At 50.3% G+C, this 19,060-nt stretch overlaps 2 protein-coding genes across 2 annotated transcripts; both read right to left on the bottom strand.

Moving 5' to 3' along the window:
- Window positions 1-1,699: 1,699 nt before the first annotated feature.
- On the bottom strand, window positions 1,700-7,304 carry TOB2 (transducer of ERBB2, 2). The gene is made up of 2 exons (XM_064702324.1): window positions 7,054-7,304; window positions 1,700-2,951 (listed from the first exon to the last, which is right to left on the bottom strand). Exon 2 carries the CDS (start codon window positions 2,863-2,865, stop codon window positions 1,843-1,845), a length of 1,023 nt encoding a protein of 340 aa, XP_064558394.1. The 5' UTR covers window positions 2,866-2,951; window positions 7,054-7,304; the 3' UTR covers window positions 1,700-1,842.
- A 5,111-nt stretch (window positions 7,305-12,415) lies between these two features.
- Window positions 12,416-18,928, bottom strand: PHF5A (PHD finger protein 5A). Its single transcript, XM_064702322.1, has 4 exons — window positions 18,745-18,928; window positions 17,609-17,632; window positions 16,032-16,198; window positions 12,416-13,109 (listed from the first exon to the last, which is right to left on the bottom strand). The coding sequence occupies exons 1-4, from the start codon at window positions 18,794-18,796 to the stop codon at window positions 13,020-13,022; spliced, it is 333 nt and encodes a 110-aa protein (XP_064558392.1). The 5' UTR covers window positions 18,797-18,928; the 3' UTR covers window positions 12,416-13,019.
- Between the last annotated feature and the right edge of the window lie 132 nt (window positions 18,929-19,060).

The following is a 19,060-nucleotide window of genomic DNA, read 5'->3' as shown; positions in this document are numbered from 1 at the left end:
AACACAACTACAAAAGGGCTGGAGTGCCTCCATCTCAGGGAAGGGAGCAGGAAAAGCACATGGTAAAGCTCATCTCACCTGAAACAAAGATTTCTTGAAAGAGCACATTTGTTCCACAAGTGCAGGAGGAGTGGATTTCAGACTGTGCTCCAAGAAGCATCATTAAAAGAAAACCAAACCTCAAGTTTGGGAAGCAGCAAAAGCTTATTTTTCATTTAAACTGAGAACTTCAAAAACTGGAGTTTCATCATCTCCATCTCTCTCCTCTTCGCACACTTCCATGCTCACACAGCAGCCTCCAAAGAAACCTCCCTTCCCACCAATAAAGCCTCCGTCCTTCCTGGGCATGAAGCAGTCCTCCTCTGGCTTTCTGTGAAGGTGGGTTTTGGAGTCCTCAACACAGAAGGGATCAAGATGAACAGCCACTATTGCCTGACTGCCACACACCATCCTGGAGAAAGGTGCAGAGACCCATATCCCATCCCTGCTGTGAGGAGGCACCTTACATTCACAGACTGAGACAACCACTTGCCTTCTTTTGGAGAGCCCATCCCAGCTCTGCCCTAAGCTTGCTGCTGTCCATGCTGATGTGATCTGGCTGGAATGAGGAATTTATGATACGCACTTCCTTTTCTCACTGGATCAGGATCAGCCACCTCCTCATGCTTCTCCAGAAAGGCAAGGGAAGGGATTTAGTCAGGTGCATACCTGGCTGAAAGCATAAACCCTTATGCTACCACTCAAGACAGCAGCTTCAACATCACCCTATCTTCTTGAAAAGTTGTGCTGCCTCACTAACTAAAAAGGAAGGAATTTCCTCTCTGAGACAAGAAGATTAATTCACAGCAGATAATGAGAACTCTGACCTCAGAGGCCACCACAAGTGGATGCTGGCCCCTGCTGCTGGGGAGAACATCTGGGACGTGGGGGAAGGATCCAAGTGGGGTCCAGCTGGTTCAGTGCCACCTCCCACAAGTCACAAAGAGAGGCAGGCGGTGATTCTACACCACAGGGGCTGTCATCCAGACCGACTGGGCAGCTCTGAGAGAGCATCAAAAAGCCCTCTTGCTCAGGTACAGAAAGGTCCAATAACCACAGCCACTAAGCCACTGTGGCCCTGTAGCCACAACTGGAAGTGCAGATGAGGGAGGGAGCAGGAAGAAGCCATTTCACAGTAATGCTCTGCCCTGACTGTGATGTGCTGCGAGATGGTCAAGGAGAAGAGTTAGTGTTTTTCAGCACACAGAACAGCTGATGCCAGCTTGGGCTGGAGCCACAACAGCACAATGGTCTGCGCCCGTGGGCACAGGCGATGTTCTCTGTGTACACAGAAAAAGCAAGCTCACCCACCCATTCTGGCTAGCACGCAACAAGACTGCGTCTGTCCCCACCAACACTGACTCATCCTCTTCTTGTCCCTCCTCCAGCACGGTAGTATGAAGATGACATCCCTACACCCAGGTAGAAGGACCCTGTGTCCAGTGTGGGGCAGGGGTGGTGCAGGAAATCAGGAGCATTGTGACCTACAGTTGCACCAGTCCTGGGCTAGGGTGGGGGAAGAGGGCACACAAACAAAAAAAAAGCCCAAGACTCATTTTAAGGAGTAAAAAAGTGAGTAGGAAAAAAGCACAGGTACTGAGTTAAAAAACAATTCAGTGCTTCAGGAGCGTTACCAGCACAGCGCAACAACACTGAGCTCTCTCTTTTCCCAAGAACCTATATTTGTAAGGTTTTAATATTTTCTGTATATTTCTATTTTTCTTTTCTCTCCCTCTTGTTTGTTTGTTTTGTTCTTGTTTCCCCCCTCCCTCCCTGCCCCAAAATACTCTCCTTCTGTTGTATTCAGTTGGCCAGGACGACGGGCTGGAACGACTGGCTAGGATACTGCATGGCATTCAGGTTGTAGCTGAGTCCTTCCACGAAGGGAGACTTCTCCAAAAAGAGGCTATTGGTGCTGCCACCGAAGACCTGAGCCATATCGAAGGTACCACCCGTGCTGGCGTTGAACTGCGATGCTGGCGGGATGCTGCTGGCCTGGCTCTCACTGGCAACACCATCGAAGAAGAGGCTGCTGGCTCCCGGTGAGGCGCCGCTGTAAACGAACTCCTTGGCATTGGGGGAGAGCTGGGACTGCGGGGCTTGGCTCCCAGCACTCCCGACGAAGTTCAGAGAGTGCATGGACAGGGAGAGGCCCTTGTGCTTCAGCAGGTTGGTGGTGGGAGACCTGACCATTCTCGGCTGCTGCACAGCCCCTGCTCCACCGCCCCCTCCTCCGGCTCCTCCACCCTTCTTCATCTTGGTCGAGCCGAACTTGGTGGCAGCAAAGGTGGCAGTGGTGAAAGTGATGGGCTGTGCAGAGCGAGGGATGAAGGTGGGGCTGGGTGACTGGCCAAAGGAGGGGGACGGAGAGTTGGACAGCGAGTTGTCCTGGCTGCCGATAGGGACAAATACCTGGGCGTCGGGGTTGAAGCTGCTCTTGATTTCTTTGTCCAGCTCTGTGGCACTGCAGCCCTCACTGTCATCTAGGTAGAGAACCTTAACAGAGCCCTTCTCACCGATCTGGTAGGAAACCTCAAAAGGATCAATCCAGACACTCAGCTCTTCTGGCACGTTGGCACGCACATCCTCCACAGCCAGCCCGCTCCGCTTGGCTGCCAGCTCCACCACCGGATCCACCGTCTCCCCTATGTGAACACAGCGATAGCCAGATCCCTTCAGAGGTTTCTCTGGGTACCAGTGACCCTCATATTTCTTCTTCAGCAGGCGCTCTAGCTCCTCACCAAACAGGTCTGCCCGCCTCCGAGGAAGCTTGTTGTACAGGTATGAGATGATGAAGTTAAGAGCAACTTTGATCTCCAGATGCATACTCTCTTCCCAGCAAGCAAGTCAGGGCAGTGTATTAAAAGTGACAAAATGACAGAAACATAGACAAGTTTTGACTCCAAAGAGACCTAGGGAAAGAGAGAAAAGGATGGATGAAGACTAGAGAACACAACAACTCTCCTCATATTGAGATAAATAACTGTGCCTTTTCATGAACAAAGCAGAATGAGCTGTTTGCACAAATACCAACAAGAAGTAAGGCTCTCTAGGAGAGGCACCACAAATCTACTGATCCTCAAAACAGAGGGATATTGATAAGGAGAACTCTCCCTGCTCCCCTCAGAAGAAATAAGGGTGTAGCCACTACCCACACGCAAGTACGTACATCACACTCACCCTGCTGCCAAGCACTGCTGCTGTAACTCAGCAGGCCACTGTCTGCTCTGGCAGAGCTCTGGCAGCACACCTAACACGCCTCGCCTGCCCTGGCACTCAGCTGCTTCCAGCACGGCTCACCTGCAGCTGCCTCTCCAGAGCACAAGCGCAGCACCTGAACAGCCTCGTGACTCGCCCAGCAGCTCTGTGCAGACCTGCCTGTGCTCAGGACAGCAGGGCTGGCCGCTCCTCCGGGAGGCCGGCTGGCTGTGCCGGGCGCCATGTCCTGCTGGCACAAGCGCAGAAGGGACGAGAAGGAGCAAGGGAGGGTGCTGGGGCACCAGCTGCCAGCCCATGTTTACCATCCCCTTGACTAGCAGGCACATATCTTATTAAGTGTACCCAGTTGAGACTCTGCCTAGCTACAAGCATAAAATCTCAGTTCAAGTCTGCTAGGTGGGGAGAGTGGGACAGTAAATGTATATAAGGTCACAAAATACAAACATACCAACAGCCTGACCAATACAGCTCACATTGCTTATCCCTGCACAGAGGGAAGATGAGCTCTGCCAGGATCAGATACCTACTTAATAAAAACTGAAATTGCTTGCCAAAGATTGAAGTAATCCTCCCTCCTCTCTCTCTCTGCCTTGTGAGGAGGTCTCCAAAATAGAGAGAACCCACAAAAGCACAATGCAAAGCCACAACACTCAAGTCTCCCATTATACACAGATTTGCAAACAATGTTTGTCTGGGTACAAAAAACCCAAAACCAGGTATGTCAGCACTACGCTCTGTCACTCATCCAAGGAAGATGAATCTCACAGATATTTTAAGAGCAAGCACACTTCCAGTAGCCTCCACACCTCTCCAGGGGAAAGAAGAATATCCAGTTTTTAATTGGTGGCTTAGTCAGAGGCTGCTCTGTCTTCAGCTGCCCTCACCTTGCTCAAAGAGACACACTGTGTTCAACTGTCTTCCTAAAATGGGCTTTAGGAATATTCTTGTACAGCACTCAAGCCAATGTTTATGATGTGTGACAATTATTTGGGGGTGGGGATGAAGTACAAACATACATAGTTAGCATTCCCCTGAAAAATCCCAGCAGCACAACCAGGTATCCATGCTGGCCTAAGTCAGCAGGAGTTAAAAAACTGACCAGACTTGTTTGCTTGGTCTAGTTTAGTAGACAGGAAGGATCAAATAACTTTGAATAAGCCCTCAAATATTTTAAAGCTTTACTGTAAAAGAGAGATGCAGATACTCTGCTTTTTCTGTACTACTCCACGTTCACAGAGGCTTAGCTTTAGGAAGATGGTAACCAGAAACAGATCCCACCCCTCTGATCTGCCAACAAGGAGGGCAGTTCTGGAAGGAACCCCCTTTGGGTTTGACTCAACAACATAAAAACACACAGGAACAAGGGAGTGGAAAAGAAGTCTTGTCTTTAAAACCAGCTTTAAGGAATTACTGTAATGTAACAAACTTTGGTAGGTCACTGCAACCTGTCCGTATCCAAGTAAGAACACCAAAGAAATAAGCAACGATGGGTTTTCTAAGAACAGTTAAGAAGCCTTTTTCAGAAGACAAAAGTCTTGGCACAATGACAGAGCCTTTTCTACAAAAATTAAGTATGAAGCAAACCCCTAAAGAGCACACCTAAACCCTAACAAGAGCTTGTATAGACCATAGTACCTCAAGGGAGGATTACACAAGCTCTGTAACTTCTTTGGCTTTGAGACGTACAAAAGAGAGGACACCTTGGGATCCCAGCAAGTTAAGCAGGAAGAGAACAGCCAGTTGGTAAGTCTCATCTTGTGATAAATTCTAATCCAGATCCAAAATCTATTAAGAGGTCAGATAAGACTGGGAAAGGAACAGTGGGCAAAATTTGTTAACATCCTATCTGCTATACAAATGTCTCAATATACACTGAGGACCCCAGTTCCTCATCAACTTTTCTGCAGAAAGCTGTGAGGAGGTACAATTATACACAATCTCCTTTTGTCTTTTCTCCAATTTTCCTAAAAAGAGAATACTCTGTACCTTGGTTATGAAAAAGGTAAGTTAATTAGCCTAATAACACTAACAGCTGTCAAGGTAGAGGCATACAACTGATACCTGCCGAAGGCACAAAAAAAGTCACTGGCTTCTCAGGTTGTTGACATGGCAAGATGAGCTCCAGGAGGATCCCCTCAACCTACTGCACTGGAATGTGATAAAATAATTTTTAAAAAATTTAAGAACCCCCAAACCCACTGAAATCCAGCTGAAGCAGCGTGGCTCTGAGAGAAGAAACTACCGAGTATCAATTGTAAGCGATATTCTGAGCAGTCTTCTATAAAGGCCAGCATTTTCAAACTAAAGGCTTACTGTACATCGAGGTGCTGGCAGGGAACAAAGAGCTGTTTCTCTGCTCTGCGAGGGAAGGCAAGAGGCCCCTCAGACTCCCGGTTTATCGGTATGCTGAAGGGGAGAGGCCAGACCACCACTTACAACAGAGAAGAGCGAGCACGGGAACGATTCCCTCTCCTCTCGTATACACCAACACGGTGGGTGACCTTGCGGGCATCCCCTTTCGACCTCCCGAACGAGGCCCGGCCCTGCCAACAGGCTGGCCGCCGCCTCGGGATTTAAAGAGACGGCTGTCACGGCGGCCTGCGGTCCCACAGCCGGACACACCCGTCTGGAACGAGAGCGCCCTTCTCAGCACCCCGCCAAGGGCGGCGGAGAGGCTTCTCCCCGCCAGCCGAACGGCCCCGCGGGGACGAGCCCCGCCGCCCCTCCGTCTCCGCTAGCGCGGCCATCCCCGGTGCCGGCCGGCCCCGGCACGCCGGGAGCTGTAGTCCTGGCCCCCCCTCTCCGCCCGCGACCTACTTCTCCCCGGACTGCGGCTCCCGGCGCGCCCCGCGCCCGGCCCGGCGCGTCCCCCGGCGGGGCAGGGCACAAAATTTTCCAGAGCACATGCGCGCTGGGGCCCGCCCGCCCTTCTCGGCGCTGCCCACGGCCGGGAACACGCCCCGCGGCCCGGGACCGCCGGGCAGCCGCCCCCTTCTCCCCTTCCCTTCCCCTCCCTCTCTCTCGGCAGGGATGGGCGGGCGCGTCCCCACCCCGCAGCTGTTCCCCCCCCAAGACTGCGGGACGGAGTCCGGGAGGCCAGAAGCCCAGTAACCTTCTGTCCCTCTCCCCCGCTCCCCGCTGCTTGTCCCCTTCGCCCCAGTGGGGCACGCGAGGTCGCAAACAAGGTTCCCAACACAGCGGGTCGGATGGATGGGGATATGTCAGCAAGAGCGAGCTCCTGCCCCCGCGCACCCAGCGGGGCATCGCAGATCGGGGTGTCCGGGAGAAATGGGGGGGGAGGCAGCCCAGCCCAGCCCCGACAGCGCCTTTGTTGTCGCCGGGCTTCTCCCCCTCGGACCTCGTCGTGCACGAAAGGGAACACCCCGGCGACATCCCCCTTTCCCGGGAGCCCAGGGCGCCCACCACCGCCCTCGGGCCCAGCCTGCCTTTTTTGGGGCTGCTTAGGGCTGGGGCTGAGCCGCATCCCGCCCCCCGCTCCCCCCTTCCCCCCCCTCGCCCCTGAAACTAGGCTGTGGAGAACAAAATGGTGAACTGGGGCACTGCAAAGCGTCCCCGACCCAGTGACTTTCACCTCCATTCTTCTCCCTTGAAGCCCCATTAATCCCCCCGGGGACCATAGCCGCACAGTGATCCCACGGACGGGTAAATCGCTGTCCCTGGTGGGGAGGGGGACGATGGGGCCCCTCAGGCCGAGCTCACAAAGAGGACGCGCGCTGGAGGGGTCCCAGCCCAAGAGGGGGTGTGGGGGAGGAAAGCAGCCCCGGCCCCACTTACTTCGTTCTCGGATCCAGGGCCGGCGGCTGCTGGCGGCTGTCGCGGGGGCCGAGGGCGCTGCCGGCAGGTCTCGTCTCTGCTTTGCCCCGTCTCGTCCGTCCCCTCCCTCCCTTGTCCCCGACGGCGCGGGGCGGGCCCGGTGCTGTGGCGTGGATGCCGCTGCTGTGCCCCCAGAGCCGCCCGCGCCCTGGCCCCGAGTGAGCCAACTCACGGCAAACTTTCACCCTTAGCAACCTCTCGGCGCACGGATCCGCTCCCGCCCCGCGTGATGCGGCCGCGGGGGGCGGGCCGGGACTACTTCCCCCTCCCGTCGCCGTCCGCAGCGCCCTAGGATGGACGGGAGGGGGGGGCGGGGAAGGCGTGACGGTGGAGCCCCCTCTGCTGCCCCCACCCCCGGCACCGGGAGTATCCCGGATCCGAGCTCAAGGGAAAGAGGGAAGGGGCCGCGGCCTTAGCGGGGATTGACCTGAGAATTTCCCCAAGCGGCTTAGCTTGAGGCGACGGGGGGATGGGAGTGGAATCGAACGGAGCCGGGAGAGACGGGAGTGGCCGGCCTGGTCCTCGCCCCCGCGCGCCCTGGGTACGGTCAAGCCCCAGCTCAACGGCAAGGCCAGCCCGGGACTCCCGAAGGGACAATTCTCTGCACACCCCAAGCACGTCTGCGAAGACCCCTGTGGTGGAGCCCCCCGCCGCGCTACAGTGGAGGAGCTCGGGGAGACGTGCCCAAAGCAATCCCGGCTCCCTCCATCGTCGCAAACCCCTCGGGATCCCCGGTGCCCGATGCGGGCGGGGAGCCCGGGGGGCTGCGAGCGCATCCCCCTGGGGAACAATGCGGCAAGGCCAAACCGGGCGGGCTGGTGCCACCGCGGGAGGAACAGGAGCGGCACGGCCACCTCCGCGGCCCCGAGACGGGCACGGAGACCCCGCCCCCGACACGCGCTCCCGCCTCCCGAACTATTTTGTCTTCGCACGCCTGTGTCCCTCCGCCTCCAACAGAGCAGGGCCGGCCCCACCGCGGCGGAGACGAGAGACCCGCAAGGTGCGCGAGCGCCGGCCGTGCTAAAAATAACTGCGGCGTGTTAGCAACAGCCTTCCCATTGGCTGGCCTGCCCGGCGGCGCCTTCGGATTGGAGCGCTGCCTCGGCCAGTGAGCCGAAGGGGATGTGCGCGCCGGGCGCTGCTGGGAGATGTAGTCACCGGGGCGGCCGCGGCCTGCTTCCCGTCCCGGCTGCTCCCCCCGCACCGCGGGGGCCTTCGCGGGCTCGGGCAGGGCTCGGGGACGCAGGCTGCCCTGGGGAAGGACAACCACGGTGACAGCCATCCCTGGGGCCACGGGCCGATGGCGGCACCTCGACCACCACAGGCTGAGTTGCACCACCCCCTGGCAAGCTGAAGGCACTCTCAGCCAGCACACAAACGGACCCGCACCCTTTATTTCAAAGCAGACCCATTGCTAGTTCCAGGAAAATAAAGACAATGCCTACAGGCATCCCCAGGCCGTGAGTGTTACAGTCCAAGGTCACGCCACCTTTCACACACACCACTTGCAAAGGCTGTTTGCTGTCCACACTTAAAGCAACTTTTGACCCAAGTAACACCCCAAACTAGTGGAAGGGACACGGCAAATGGTGTTTCCAGGCTCTCCCAGCCCCATGTCCTTCATCCTCCTCAGTGCTGACACAAGCACAGGGTGACACAGGCATTACCACAGTCCCTGTGCAGCAGGGGTAGCTGGCCTGGCAACCATCCCCAAAGTGCAAAAATACAAAGTTCATCTCTTGCCCTATTTCCACAATAGCCTTCAGCCTTCTTCTGGGTTTGGTTTGTCCCCCTCTCTCATTCAGGAACACTTTACCTCAGGTACTGCCTTTGCCACAGAAGAGCATTTCTTTTGAGCCCAGGCAACACCATTTGTTTAGAAATCCATTAATGTTTCTACCCAGCCACAGCAGCTAGCCTTGCTCATTTTCCCACTGATTACAGGAAAAAAAAAAAAAACCCAATAACTTTTGAAGTTGTTTTATTTTCTGCAGGGAAAGGGGAAAGAGAAGAGGAAGATTTATGAGAGCTATTATGAGCTGCCTTATTTTCATCACTCCTATTTTAAAAGGAATTTACTTACAAAAGAACACCTTTGTTTCTTTTTTTTTTTCTTCAATTATTCCCTTGCCTTGCTGGAAGCAAAATCATACTGTCAGCCAGAGATCAGGAAATTAAAACGACTGAGCTATTTTTAGCATCATTAAGCAAAAAAAGGGCAATTACATTTCTAAAATTCTATTATTGTTTTAATAAGGTGTTAGCAAGAGGGTGTCACGTATTAGGGCTCTTTAAAATACCTGTGCCTTGACCGTGCTCCTTTAATTATGGCGTCGCCCTTGTACACATGCAGGCAGAGGAATTCTGTCACAGGATCTGCTCCTGCATTCTCAGCCATTTGGCTATTAAGTCAAAGCAAAGCTCCCCTGTCACGTGGACATGGGCAGGGGAACAACTGCCAAGCCACTGGGACAGAGCTCGTTTGGTTGGGTTATTTAATGCCAAGGAAGGGGAGTCAGTTATAATTGGACATAATTAATATCGCCATACCCTGAATCCTCTGTACATTCAATTCACATGACAACCCCAAGGAAATGAAAAATTCTTTCCTGCTATTGAAAGAGGCAAACATCTCCAGCTGATGTCTGTAATGAGAAAATAACAGCTTCTGTGCAGATGAGGTTTCAGAAGTGAGATTTTGTCCATGCAGCTCCCACAGGAAAAGCTCACAGGCAGATTCCAAACCTCCACCTATCTATTCTTTTTGCTTTGTCTCTTTTTAAAGAGAAGTAATGCTTGGGGCTCAAGGGCTTTGTCTAGGTGGTTCAAGGAAGTGGATGTGTGTTACAGAGCTATTTGCTGAGCTCAGCTGTAGTTGTGGCTGGCATTTGGTCTGAAGGGGTGTGTAACAGGGAACACCTACATTTCAGAATACAGCAATGCCTTGTTAGTACTGGCAACAGAGGCCGATTTCTTAATAGGCCAAGAGGTCCTACATTCTCTCCTTCAATGTAAATATTTAAAATTGAAGGAGCTTTTTTTTTTTTAACTTGTTATGCAACATTTTAATAAAAAAAGAAAAAATAACACTACCTAGAAAAGTAACAGCAGGAAGATACATTTACCTCCAAGCACTGGGATTTGAAGACAGCACCACGGGGGTTCAGCTGCCACCTTGACAAAGCTATCCCTGTCTCTCCCAGCCTTCCCTGCTGTTGCCACACAAGTACTTTGCAGCTGGCAGCCAGGGAGCCCTTGAATCTGGCTGCATAAAACTCCACGGAGGGATGAAGCCCTTCCAAAGCTTGGTCTGCACACAGCAGCAGGACGTGTCTTGTCTCATTTTTTCCCTGTGGGGAAGCTCGCCCTTTTAGCCTGTACTCTGTTCTCCAGTACTGCAAGGCAATCTCCTTCTCCTGGCCAAATACTTTAAAATCTATTTAGGTGAAAAATAATGTCGTTTTATAGAGGCCCTGCCTAGGTATCAGCTACTGGTGCACAGAAATCATTACCAAGCAAGGTCATGTTTTTCTGGGCTACACAAATGTGTCCATTACCCTTGTCTGAATTAGCAGCTTCAGGGCAATGTCCCATCCATGCTCTGAAAGTACCAGAAAGGCAGTGGCACTGAACTGATCTGAGCACCAGCAGCATTTGGCATGCTCCCCAGAGCTGTCTGAGCAAACAAGGCAAAGGGGAAAAAGCCTGTCCCTCCCTCTCTCCACCTGCCCAGTGACTCAGAACAACTAGAAATGGCAGCTTAACTCTCAGAATCCAGACCAATATATCCAGCAGTCAGCGTGAGGGCATCGGGAGTGCCAAGAAAGTGAGTATGTTCAGCTGTTTTGGGCGATGGGGGAAGGGATGGGAACACTCGTACCTCTACAGCAAGCCCTGCCTGGCTGATCCTGCTAAATGATTAGGAACAGAAGTGCTCTAAAAGTAGCTCACCAGGGTGTATTGGTTCTGAGACAAAAAATAATTCCTTACTTCATTTCCCTCTACCTTTACTGAAAAACTTTGTCGTCCTCCAAATTTCTGGGAAAGAAAAAAAGTGCGTACAAACCTTCTGCATTCCTAGTGAGATAATATGGGCGGCCTGACTGAGGGGAAGTGATAAATTCTGGTTGAAGTGATAAAGTTCCAGGTACAACAAATCTGCATGTCATGGCCAGCTTTTAAAGAAACACAGAATTTAAAATGGCCAATAACAGGTCTGACATGGGCTTCCTGGTCTGCAGAGGCAGTTGCTTATTCCCATAGAACTGCTGTAAATAGGTTTGCTGTAACCAATGAGCTAGATTGCTCTGAACATCATGGCAAATGGCATCCATCAGAAACTGTGTAGGGAAAAAGACATACTGATACTCTCAAAACTACAAAAAGCTTGGAAGAGAAAACTGACAGAATTAATAGCTGGGGGCAGGAGAGGGAGGAGCAGCTGAGATAGCTGTAGGGCCAGTGACAGCTACAGCCAGCTGCAGCAGCGAAAAATTACTTTTGAGGAGAGGATAATCACAACTTGTGTACTTTTCACTTTTATCCAAATGGTTGGAGCAGGTAGAAGAGGTATTTAAGCCAAGGAGTAGTTAGAGGAATTGGTACTAGCCTCAAGGGAATAGCTGAAATCCTGGAAGGGGCAGAAAACCAAAAAAGGTTTGGTGGCTCTGCACCCAAAAACTGAACAAAGACAACTATGTTAGTGTAGCACATGCTCTGCTCAGACTGCAAGTGCTTGAAGGACTGCAGGGCACGCTGAGCCAGGGCCCTGCTTTAACCATCTGAGGAGCACACACCCGTGGGGAACTCGGTTCCGCCTCTGCACAAAGGCCCTGCTCCCAGACCTTTGCTGAGCCAACAGACTGCTTTTAGCCTCTCCTGGTATTTGACTAACAAGCAGCCTCTGGTTTCCAGCACGCACACGGCCAATAGCCCAGAACACAATGGTTGGTTTCCCATTACAGCAGGGAAGGCTTTAACTTATTCACAAGAACAGGATAGCCAGTCAAATAGCTTAGCAGGGTTAGAAAGGGATTGGATGTTTGCATGGTGAAACAACATCCACGGCCGTATTAGCCGGGATAAGGGTTACAAGCTCAGCGATCCTCATGCTACGGGACAAAATGATCAGTGGCTGGGATCACAGGCAGACAAAAGCAACAGCCGTTCCCTGAAGCTCCTTGTGGCAAGGTCACGTGGCCATAAGCAGAAACCAGATAACCCATTGTGAAGTGCTAGCTGGGCTAATCCTCTGTGTCCCCAGCAAGCTCCAGAGAGGCTAGGCACAGAATGAACCAAATAGAAATCCTTGTTGTACCAAAAATAAAAACCCGAAAGGAAAAGCTTTATTGGTATGCATCCTACAGGAATGGTTACAAGAAATGGCCTTGGATTTATCTGTCAAAGAAAACATGGAACAGCTGTGCTCTCCCTAGGAAGGCAGCAGACATGAGCAGATTCCTTACAAAACAGGGCAGCATGGAAATATACCGGAGGAAGGGAGGAGGGGAGCAGATTGGTGTTTTGTTCTTCAACACTGATGGATGGGGCAATTTCAAAAAATTGAGAGGAGGCCCAGTAAGAACAACCTCAAGGTGTTTCTCCACACTAAAAACAGCACTTTCCATTTTTACATGGCTTCTTCTATGCGTAAGTGCTTGCCCACTCTGCTTTGTATAGAGCTGGGGCAACTACTAGCAGAGCTTCTGCAAAGGGAAGAGACAGTAATCTTCATTTGCCCTCTCATTACTGGCTCTCATCAGGTTTCAGTCCCCACTCAGTCTGTTATTTCTCCAACCCTAAGTATATTACTGAATTTGTATTGCTTTAGAAAAAAATAATCAACGAGTTTTCAATAAGAGTGAAGTCCAGAGATGTTCCAAGGCCCTCTTGCCAACCCAACAGGAGGTGGCCACGTATGAATAGGATCACCTCTTCTTGAAGCCATACTTTTTCCTTTCATAGAAAAGATCTGTCTTGGAACTGCCCAGGTTGACGATCTTAGGGCAACCATCTCTCTGTAAGAAAAGAAAATGCAAGTTAGGAAATGAACTGTCCTCAACACATTTCAAACACCTGTACAAATTGCTCTCCAGTGCTGGTTACCAGTAAGATAGTGCAACAGAGAAGAGCATGGATGTCTCTTCAGCATTACTGCAGGACATGGTCTCCCTCAGGGCCAAAATGGAAAACAGCTCATATAACATCAGGCATTTAATGAAAAAGGTGCGCTGTGCCACGAGACTGAATTCTTTCTAAATCAGGATATGCAGGACTTCTAGGGCCCAGAGGAGTAACCTTTCCCCTCCTTAGAAAAGAAGAATCTTGCTGCTCTAGATGTCACCAAACCATTCCTGTGTTTAGGAACCCCTCAGCAGTGACAGCAGAACTGAATCTCAGATTTCTTGTATCCTGGATTGATTACTGCAGAGGCTGTAGGGTCAGCTACCCACAGCAGCTACATAAGTAAGTTCTTGTACCTGAATTCCAGCAGATGGTGAGAAAAAAGCCTTGAGGAAAGCAAGGGGAGAGGTGTGGTTGCAAAACCAAATCAGAAATGCCCTTTTGGTATACCTGGGAAAATTTGCCCGTGGGCCACCTGAGTCCAGCACCTGCATAATTCTTTAGGGCAAAACATTATGGCTGGCCACAGCAGTTGTGAGGGACCCAGCAGACAGAGGAACACGTGTCCTGGGCTGAAGAGCAAGCCTGAGTGCTTTAGATTTAGAAAGCCCCTGGGCAGATGTCAGATGCTGTAGAATCTGCACCCAAGCTGCCTGGCTCCCATGCCAGAGATGCAATCTGGTGGGGAGGATCTGCATGATGGGAATAACAGGAGAGGTGGGGAACAGAAATCATCCCTCCCCCATACACCTGCCACGACCCATTTCTAGCTACTGTCTCCTTATTTCATTTTGAACCTCAATAGTAGGACTCTTTCAAGACTTCCTCCCACAATCCATGGAGTCTGTTCAAATCTTGACAGCCTTATTGCAGGGCTCTGTTCATTCCTCCACCTCCTCCTAAGGACACAGCTCATGAGCACCCTCCTTTCTCCAAGAAAAGATTACTATTTGCAACTCACTGATGTCCTGGGTGACAAGGTGGGATTCAGGCCTTTACCCACAGATCAAAGTGGGCTGAAACAATACTTCATTCTTTCCTCCACCACAACAAATGAACCAAGAGTAACCAGGTCCTTTGCTTTGTGCCCAATAGCAGTCTATCTCTGCCATCCATTTTATTTGCTTTCTTGCTTCACTATTTTTTCCAGTCTTTCTCTGAGGATGATGAAAATGCTGTAGCTGAAGCCTTAGACTGTTAAAGCTTCAGGTACAGAGCTCTGCCCATCTGGTTTTCTTATTCACATAAGCACAAGATACCATAATTGTGACAGGCGGCAGCACACTTAATTTTTTCTCCTTCTGGGCTCCCTATGCTCGTGCAAGCATTCTTCAATCCTGCAACAAATCATGCCAAATCTGCTGTTTCAGATCTGCAACTTCACATATGCAATAATATGTAACATCTGAGTTTTCTGCTACAGAGCAACTTTCTTCACTCACAGCAGCAATCCCCCAGGTGTCACCCAGGTCACCCCAGATCTGTTATTCTTCTCTAGCTCTATGTTTTCTACAGTCCTCCTTGACAGAGCAGCTGGTTATTTCACACCTGAATCAAACATAAGATACAGGTAATCTTAGGTTATGAAAAACACTTGTTGGGAATCCCTAAGAATCGATAAAAGTAAAACCAAGCCTATATAGTAAAACCATGCCTTATAAAGCCAGGCATCTTCATTCCAAAGGCAAGTGAACAAAATTACTGTTTCTCACAGCATTTATAATGTAGGAGGCAGCACCCCCATCAAAGCACTTATATCCATATTTGGATACAGAGAAAGATTATGGTCCTGTTAGATCTAATGACTAAACTCAAAGGAGGACCTGCTCCTGTTCTGGATTTGGCTGCAGGTCTCTAGAGAAAACAGGCACTAGAGAGAGTTAAAGCAGCAACTCACTCAGCTGAGGACACTCCTGTAAATCACTCTGAACCACTCTCTCAGCACGTTCTTCACAGTCATTAGGGTGTGTAGGAAATGACATTTGCAGAGCACCAAACAACTTTTAACAGACAGTCTCACAGCTACCAGGCCTATATTCTGGGATAGCAGAACCGTAAGCATCATGTTCTTGTTCTCCTGTAAGGTCTTTCTAACGCTTTGTTGCAATTCATGTTCTGCACCCATCGTGTTGGATTATTAACAAAAGCCTTACAAGGGGTGAACAACTGCCTCATTTCCCACGTGCAATGGCTTTCAGCACAATATTGTAAAAAGATGATAGCTCTGGCTATAGACAAAAGGGACCATTATATCAAAATGCATTAGCAGAAAGAGAAATATCTACAATACAGACAATTCCAGAAAAGAGTAAGAAAATATAAATCGTATTCCACTGAAATTATACAAGAAGCATCAAACTTGTGAAACACAATTACCACACTAAGGACCAACTTTACCTTGTTATTCAAAGGAAAATAAAGGTTCTGATTCCACAGGCCTTATAAAAGTACCATATGTACTCTTAATCGGTGGCTCATAATGGACTTTAGAGAGGAGCTGCTTCTGTCACAGCCTTGCAGTGTCTGCAATATTTCTGACCCTGGTGAAACCTAGGCTGGAGCTGTACTAAGATAACAACCTGAAGTGATAACAAACAGTGTGTGGAGGAAATGAACTGTGAGTGTGCAAAACAGTCAGAGATCCTTAGCATGAAGAGAGTTACAGCACCTCAAAATGCTTTGCTAACACAGAGACCTATCAACAGGGGAATAAAGGTTTCAGACAAACGAGAGCCAATCCTCCCAGCACTAATTTCAGCAGCTCCAAGCCCCTTAAAGGGAAGCACGACTACCATGTAGCAGGGATGGCAACTTACATCCTTCTCCTGGATGGTGCACTCCTTGCAGTAGTAGGCGTCAGACACGCCGGGCCCCCCGCAGATGACGCAGCGGCCCTGGTAGGAGCCGTAGTTGCACTCGTCACAGATGCGCACCAGGGTGCAGGGCCGCACGTAGGAGTCACAGATCACACACTTGCCATCACCTGCGGGCACAGCACAGCCTCTGCTCACACAGCGTCCTTTCTGCCACCCCACACCACAGGAAAAGCTTCCTGGTCAAATAACTTCCCTGTACGCTCAAAGACAATACAGCAGAACTGCAGAAACGTGCCTTGCGGGCACAGGGCACAACTTGGTATTGCACACAGACTTGACAGGAACAAGAGCTGTGGCCTGCAATATTTGAGGTTTTTTTTAATTTAGTCATTCATTCACAGTCAGAGAAGAAACGCAAAATTACTTGGGTAACTACTTTGTGATTAGCCAAGACTTGCTTAGATTGTACCACTACTTTTACTCTAGAACTTTTCCTGACTTATTCATTTGCAAAAGAAAAAAAGCCACACTGACAGGACTAGAGTCCTTACCTACACAGAAGCAGCAGTGTAAGCTTCTCCCACAGTGCCACATCAACAAAAGTCTGGAGTTACTATGCTCAAAGAGATAAGAGACTGTACTCATGGTCCCTTTAATCCTTCATCTGTGACAAGGCTAAAGGAAGGGCAAAGTGGCATAAGCAGCCATTTCACGAAAGTTGCCCTTGCGCTCTCACAAGGAACCGAGTGAAATTCAAGTACTGATATCACACAGGCAAGGAGCCATCAGATGCCAGGGACAGTTTCTGCTGAGCTGGACCTTAACCAAAACATTGACCTATGGATAAAAGGCTTCATATCCTATTACCAGTTCCCAAGGTATCTAATCCTGACTCCCACAACAGCTTGCCTAACCTGCTCTTAAATCTCTGGCGTGACAGCCCTCAGCTACTACCAATGGGAATCTGTTTCACTGTCAGGTGCTCTTGAAAATGATCTTCTTGCTTCAGACTGTCCTTCTCCCACTTTGCTTATTGTCACACTGTTTTCAAGTCACAAACTACTCACCTCAATTGTTCTGTTCCCCTACATGTTTTAACAACAGATCACACTCTTTCTTCCCTTTCACATCATTTGATTCCATGGGTGTTTTTCCTGCTCTAACTTTAGATGTTTGCCCTCCATTTCTTCTTCTCCCAGATGCTAACGGGAACCTTTCTTGCAGTATGATGAAGCCAAAACCCAAAAATGCATTTTCACCCTGCTTTAAAATGATCAGGATGATATTTTGGTATTGCAGATTACAAGGATCCAGTGAAGCAGGCACTGTAGCCTCAGCCACTAGAAATGCTGTCAGCAGGGACTCTGGGACTGCGTTTGTGTGAGAGTCTGTTTGAGCTTGCAACTTTTTAAGTATTCCTTGAGCTACACTTGCAATGTCAAGGTAATTGCTCCCTTCTCAGAGTGACATTAAGTTTGGGGTCAAATCAAAACTAGATTCCAGCCTTCAAATCCAAACTGCATGCTGTAACCACAACGCCACACTCTCAAGCAACTAAATGTGGATGCTATACTTACATTTTTCACAGAGTCTTCCGATTGCTGGGGAAAAAAAAAGAAAAAATATTTGAGGCAGGAGAAAAATCCAAGTAAGTACAAGCTTGAATGTCAAATAATTATCTTCTGCAATGAGCAGTCCTTAAAAAATTAAAGGCTAAACTACAGAAACCAGTACAGAAACCAAACTACAGTTTGAGCATAAATACAAACATTCATGTATCATGTACAAAACAATATGTATCCTCCTGGAGAGATTTACCAGGACCAAAGATGCACTATGAATGCACAAGGACACCCCTCTGCAGTAAGAACACCCACACTCATCATTCCATTTCAAACAGAGCCAGTGTGTCTGACTGAAGGAAATGTTGCACGTGAGTCTTGGCACAGCTTTTACATTGGTTTTAGTGGGGGAAAAAAGCCAAAATCAAGTGTTTGTTTAAAGCAGTCCAAATACCTTCTTTGCTTTAGAACATGAAGGTAGTTAAATGTGTCTTAGAAGTCCTGTCACTTCTCTGGGACATTCACAACAATGATGTTAGGAACTTGGATAAATATAATATTGACTTTCAAAGACTAGATGTGCACATCCACAAAGATTAAATATTGATTTGTCTGAAGTCTGAGAGAGAAGAGATTTGTCAGGACACGACTTTTCAACACAGATAGATGGTGAGAAGCACTGATTATTCTGAAAAGAGATTTAGTATGGACAGTGCAGTTGAATGTTTCGCCTTTATGGACCTTTCTTTTCCAAGGAGTGACAAAAACCTGGAAGGGATACCCCAACTTCTAATCTCGTCTAAGAGTTCTCTGAACCCTGACCCAAACGCTGACTCAGATGCGATAGGGGTAAATCCCGTTATCTGTATTACAGGAATAACCCGGAAGATAACTTTTGCCTCGCGGCCACAAAGATGCTTCCAAATGCTGCTGGATCCATAACGCAGGGGGGGAAAAAAAAGGAAAATAAAAGGAAAACAAAAGAGGGAGGGAGGGAGGGCGGAGCGGGTGGCGCGCGCCGCCGCTCCCGCGCCTCAGTCGGGCCCGAGGGCCGCGCGTGGGCCCCACGGCCGGTACCGCGCGCGCCTCCCGCCCGCCCCGCGGCGGGAAAGGGGCGAAGGGAACCCCCGTCCTCTTCCCCGGGCACCCACCGACGCCCGCCTGCTTGCGGCAGAAGATGAGATCCGGGTGGTGCTTGGCCATAGCGAGGCGACACCCGCCCGGCGCTGCTGCTGCTGCGGGCCCGCGGAGCCCTCACTGCCGCGCCGCCCCCGGGTCCTGGCCGGGGTGAGAGCGCGGCCTGCCAAAGCGCCTCCCCCGAGCGGGAAAACGCCGAGGAATGCCGAGATAAACTCTCCCCCTAAAGCCACCCCTTCTCTAGCCTTCTTCCGCCCAGAGGAGCCCCTCGTGGCAGCACAGGACCCTCTCCTGTCGCCGGTGTCTCCCTGCCAGGACCCGCGCGGCCAC

The sequence above is a fragment of the Zonotrichia leucophrys genome, chromosome 1A, assembly GCF_028769735.1.
Source record: "Zonotrichia leucophrys gambelii isolate GWCS_2022_RI chromosome 1A, RI_Zleu_2.0, whole genome shotgun sequence".
Classification (NCBI taxonomy): domain Eukaryota; kingdom Metazoa; phylum Chordata; class Aves; order Passeriformes; family Passerellidae; genus Zonotrichia; species Zonotrichia leucophrys.
The sequence above is the reverse complement of the archived record's forward strand: the minus strand, read 5'-3'. Positions and strand labels throughout refer to the sequence as shown.

What these genes read in the sequence shown, in the direction of transcription:
- TOB2 (XM_064702324.1), bottom strand. Translation starts at nt 2,865, where the DNA reads ATGCATCTGGAGATCAAAGTTGCTCTTAACTTCATCATCTCATACCTG.
- PHF5A (XM_064702322.1), bottom strand. Translation starts at nt 18,796, where the DNA reads ATGGCCAAGCACCACCCGGATCTCATCTTCTGCCGCAAGCAGGCGGGC. An exon ending in CCGCAAGCAGGCGGGCGTCG is followed by an intron (nt 17,633 to 18,744) that starts GTGGGTGCCCGG and finishes TTTTTTCCCCAG; the next exon opens with CAATCGGAAGACTCTGTGAA. An exon ending in CGGAAGACTCTGTGAAAAAT is followed by an intron (nt 16,199 to 17,608) that starts GTAAGTATAGCA and finishes CTGTGCCCGCAG; the next exon opens with GTGATGGCAAGTGTGTGATC.